Genomic DNA, 4,345 nt, shown 5'->3' with positions numbered 1-4,345 from the left:
AAAAATATAAAAATAAATAAAAATAATAAAATATTTATTTTTTTTTTTATTTTTATTTTATTTTTTTTTAAAATTTTATTTTTTTTTTTTTTTTTTTTTTTTTTTTTTTTTTTTTTTCTTTTTCTTTTTCTTTTTTTTTTCTTTTTTTTCTATACTTACGTCAAATATAGTACTGTATGGATTATTTTTCAAGTAGAAAAAAATTTTAAGAATATAAAAAAAAATAAACTTCACATTTATACTGCCATTTATATAATTAAACATATTTGCATTTATATAATTATCTTTAAAATAATATATAAATATGTTTTTTTTTTTTATTTGTTTGTTTATATTTTTTGTTCTACGTATGGATTGTTCATAATTTTTGTAATATAAACAAATAGAAAATTCTAGATATTTACAAGCTCTATTAATTATCTTCTTGATATATTTAATAACTTGTGGATATGTTTTATATTGCATCATATATAATAATTTGTTTGCTAGTGGGCTTTCAAACAAGGTGTGTTGGACACTTGAAATATCGTCACAATTTTGTGTATGTGTATATGTGTGTGTATGTTTGTGTGTATGTGTGTGTGTTTCTTTTTCTTTGCTTTGTTCACATAAACGATTACCACTTTGTAAAAAATAATTAAAAACAAAGTCATGTATTATAATGTAACACTGGATATTAAACAAAAGAATTAAGTTAGGTATAAACTTGGGCTTATACAAAGTATTATTATTTATAAAATTTATAAATAAATAATCTGCATAATTCATATTATTTGTATCATAATTAATTTTTTGTTGTATATATTTTTTATTATGTTTGTGAGGTAAAATTAACGATTCCAAATTGTTATTATAAATATCATTATGTGTATTAATATGTGTATTATTATGTGTATTAATATGTGTATTATTATGTGTATTATTATGTATATTATTATGTGTATTATTATGTATATTATTATGTGTATTATTATGTATATCATTATGTGTATTATTGTGTATATCATTATGTGTATTATTGTGCATATCATTATGTATATTATTAGGAATATCCCTTGGTATTATATTTAAATAATTTATCATTTTATTTTTCGTTATAAACCTTTTGAACTTATTTGTTGTTTTATCAGTATATTCCTCAAACTTGAATTTGCAATTTTTTAAATATACACTGATCATATTTAAAAAAGGATACTTATAATTATGTTGATAGAAAATATTTTTTCTTTTATATGAATTATAATTATGATATTTCGCTAGAAATATTTTGTGTGTATTCATAAAAGATAATATTTTTATCACATTTAATTTACTTAATAAAAAAAGGATAAAATCATATTCTTTTTTTATGGAAACATAATTGTTTTTATGATAACATGTATTAAAAACAATAAATTTTTTTAAATACATTTTTTTTAAACTATCAATAAATATTCCATTTCCTTTTTTTTTCTTAACAGACAAATAAATGAATATCATTTTATTTACGGTATGGTTATATACAACTGAATTTTTGTTAACATGGAGAATATCATCATCACATTTTTGTGAATGTGTTAAAATATCATCATCACATTTTTGTGAATATGTTAAAATATTATCATCACATTTTTGTGAATGTGTTAAAATATCATCATCACATTTTTGTGAATTTATTATATTATAATTATTATTTGCATGTGTGTTTTCCTCATTATTATTATAATAGGAAGAATTATTATTTTGCTCTATTTCATGATCTTTATCTAATGTATTTATAACATTTATATTGTTTTGATTATTAAACATTTGGTTTATTCTCTGTGATAAAGATTTATTATTTTTATTATTTTTATTATATTTATTATATTTATTATTTTTATTATTTTTATTATTTTCCAGTTGTTTGTTTTGTTTTGTTCTTTTTTTTGTTGAAACGATTTTATAATTACCCTGTTCATCATAATCATTCAGAATGTTATTTAAATAAAAGACATTATACAAAATGTGAATAACAAAAATAAATGAATCTTTATATAAATGTTGATTATTTGTATATTTTTTTTCTTTCACTCGAACCTTTGTTACAAATATGTTTTTATTATTACAATTCTTATTATTAATTATTACATTTTTGTTCCCTATATTTTTAATATACTTTTTTTTTTTTTTATCGTATGATGATTGATATGAACTGGTATTATTTTTATTTAATATATTATTATGTTCTTCAACAGTAATCAAATTATCTTTTGTTGTACCTGTATTTTTGTTTTTGACGAATATTAATTTATTTTTTATTTTTTTTCTTTGTTGTAACCAAAAGATATTATGTTTCATATTAATAATTTGAATATTCAATAAATCTGTCAAGCTTTTATGTATATTGGATATATAAGCAATATTATATAGGTGTATATTTTGTGGGTACGTATCAAAATCTATAAATGTTTTTTTGCTTATATTATATAATAATATCTCATTTTTATTGTATATATTATTAATATCTTTTATATTAATGGACTCTATATATTTTTTGAAAAGTTTTGTAAAATTAACAAAATTATTATTTTTCTTATTACACGTTTCATTATTATTATTATTATTATTATTATTATTCATGTTAAAAGATAATATGACTGAATTATTCAAGCGTTTAGATTTTTGACCGTTTTTGTATATTTCTCTATTTTCACAATTTTTATTTTCGTAAATATATAAACAATACTTTTTGAAATATTTGAATAAAGGATTGTTAAAATATGTACCATCACAGTAATATGTAAAATTAAACATATTATTATTTTTATTATTATATTTATAATTATTTGATGTACCATATTGTTTGTTGTGGTTTATTATATCATTTGATGGAAAAATGTGAGAAAGTTTTTTGGCTAGTTTCCTTTTTTTGAAATGATTTACAATATAATAGTTTGGAAAATATTCACTCACATGTTTTGTTAAATAATTAATATGTTGACTTATACCTCCTTGGAATTTTTTATTTTTTTCATTATTGTCATGTTCTAATAATTTAATAATTTCATAATCATCTGAGAGTTGATCAAATATATCCGAATCTTGGATACTTGAGGAATCATAACTTGATGATGATTTATCATTACTATTATTAAAAAACTCTTCATCGTTATCGAAACGGGAATATGTTCTTTCATTATTATTTATTTTTTCATGTTGATTAGCACTTATATCATCATTTGGAACATTTTCATTTTTTTCATCATCTGAAATTATATAATTATTACACGCGTACAAAATAATATTTCCACTCAAAAAATTTTTAATATAATAATTTACTTGAAATATATTTAATTTTTTATAAAAATAATATTTTTCACATACCATATTTGAATGTGTATAATCGTCTTCCGAATTATTTACATCTTCATTTAATAAACCATTATCATTAAAATAATTATCATAATTATCATCCATACGAATGTGGTGCGTATCTTTATTGTTTTCTTCATTTTGTTCTTGTTCAATGTAGGAATTATTTATGCATTTTATCAAATCGTTTATATGATAGCATATGTTTTTACTTTTGTCTTTTTTGTATTCGTTTTTATCATCACCATAATGATAATCATAATTATTATGGTAGTAATTGTGGTAATTATTATGGTAATTACTATGATCATTATTATGATCATTATGATGATTTCTTTTGAACAAATCCTGCGCTTGTGATAGGCCATAAAAATACATAATATCAATAATATTGTCAAAATAACTTTTTTTAACATAGAGAGATAATTTTTTTTTATAAAATAATGATTTATATAAAAAGTTTGAAAAGATATTATCATGTACAAGTTCCGTAGTAATATAATTGGATAAAACATAAGATGTATCTACTATATAATTTCTCTTTTGTATAAATTTGATTACATTTAAAACATCTTTAATTTTGTAATAAAATAATGAGTTGATTATTTCTTTATATAATGTAAATACCTCTCCATAGTTAATTATTAACAATTTGATTAAATTTACAAGTGTTATGAATTTAAAATGAAATATATTTTTTATATATTTAGAATAATAATAATTTATATTACTATACGTACAACTATAAATATTTGTGCAAAAGTAATTTATAATACATCTTGATAAATGTTCATTTGATAATAAAAAAAAGTAGTGAACTAGATTTGTTTTAAAATAATGAAATAAATTTTTTTGTATAAACATACAAATATTATATTTAAATTTTCCAATGAGCATATGATTAACTGCATTCCATATACTTTTTTTATATGGTATAGAGTTCGTTTTGTTTTTTAGAAAATGAATTAATTGAAAGTTATTTAATTTGTACTCAATAAAAGTATTCTTATTA

General features: G+C 18.6%; 1 protein-coding gene across 1 annotated transcript in view; it reads right to left on the bottom strand.

Moving 5' to 3' along the window:
• PRSY57_0401000 (hypothetical protein) overlaps positions 1 to 4,345 on the bottom strand; it is a gene marked incomplete at both ends in the record, with an annotated part of 12,307 nt that overhangs the window by 938 nt on the left and 7,024 nt on the right. The window contains one exon of the mRNA XM_020114488.1: positions 160 to 4,345. This exon is cut by the window's right edge and continues 1,550 nt beyond it. Coding sequence (XP_019970765.1) covers positions 160 to 4,345 — 4,186 coding nt within the window. The remainder of the gene's footprint in view (positions 1 to 159) is intronic.

The sequence above is a fragment of the Plasmodium reichenowi genome, chromosome 4 (genome assembly GCF_001601855.1).
Source record: "Plasmodium reichenowi strain SY57 chromosome 4, whole genome shotgun sequence".
NCBI lineage: Eukaryota > Apicomplexa > Aconoidasida > Haemosporida > Plasmodiidae > Plasmodium > Plasmodium reichenowi.
This window is presented reverse-complemented; position numbering and strand designations above follow the sequence as displayed.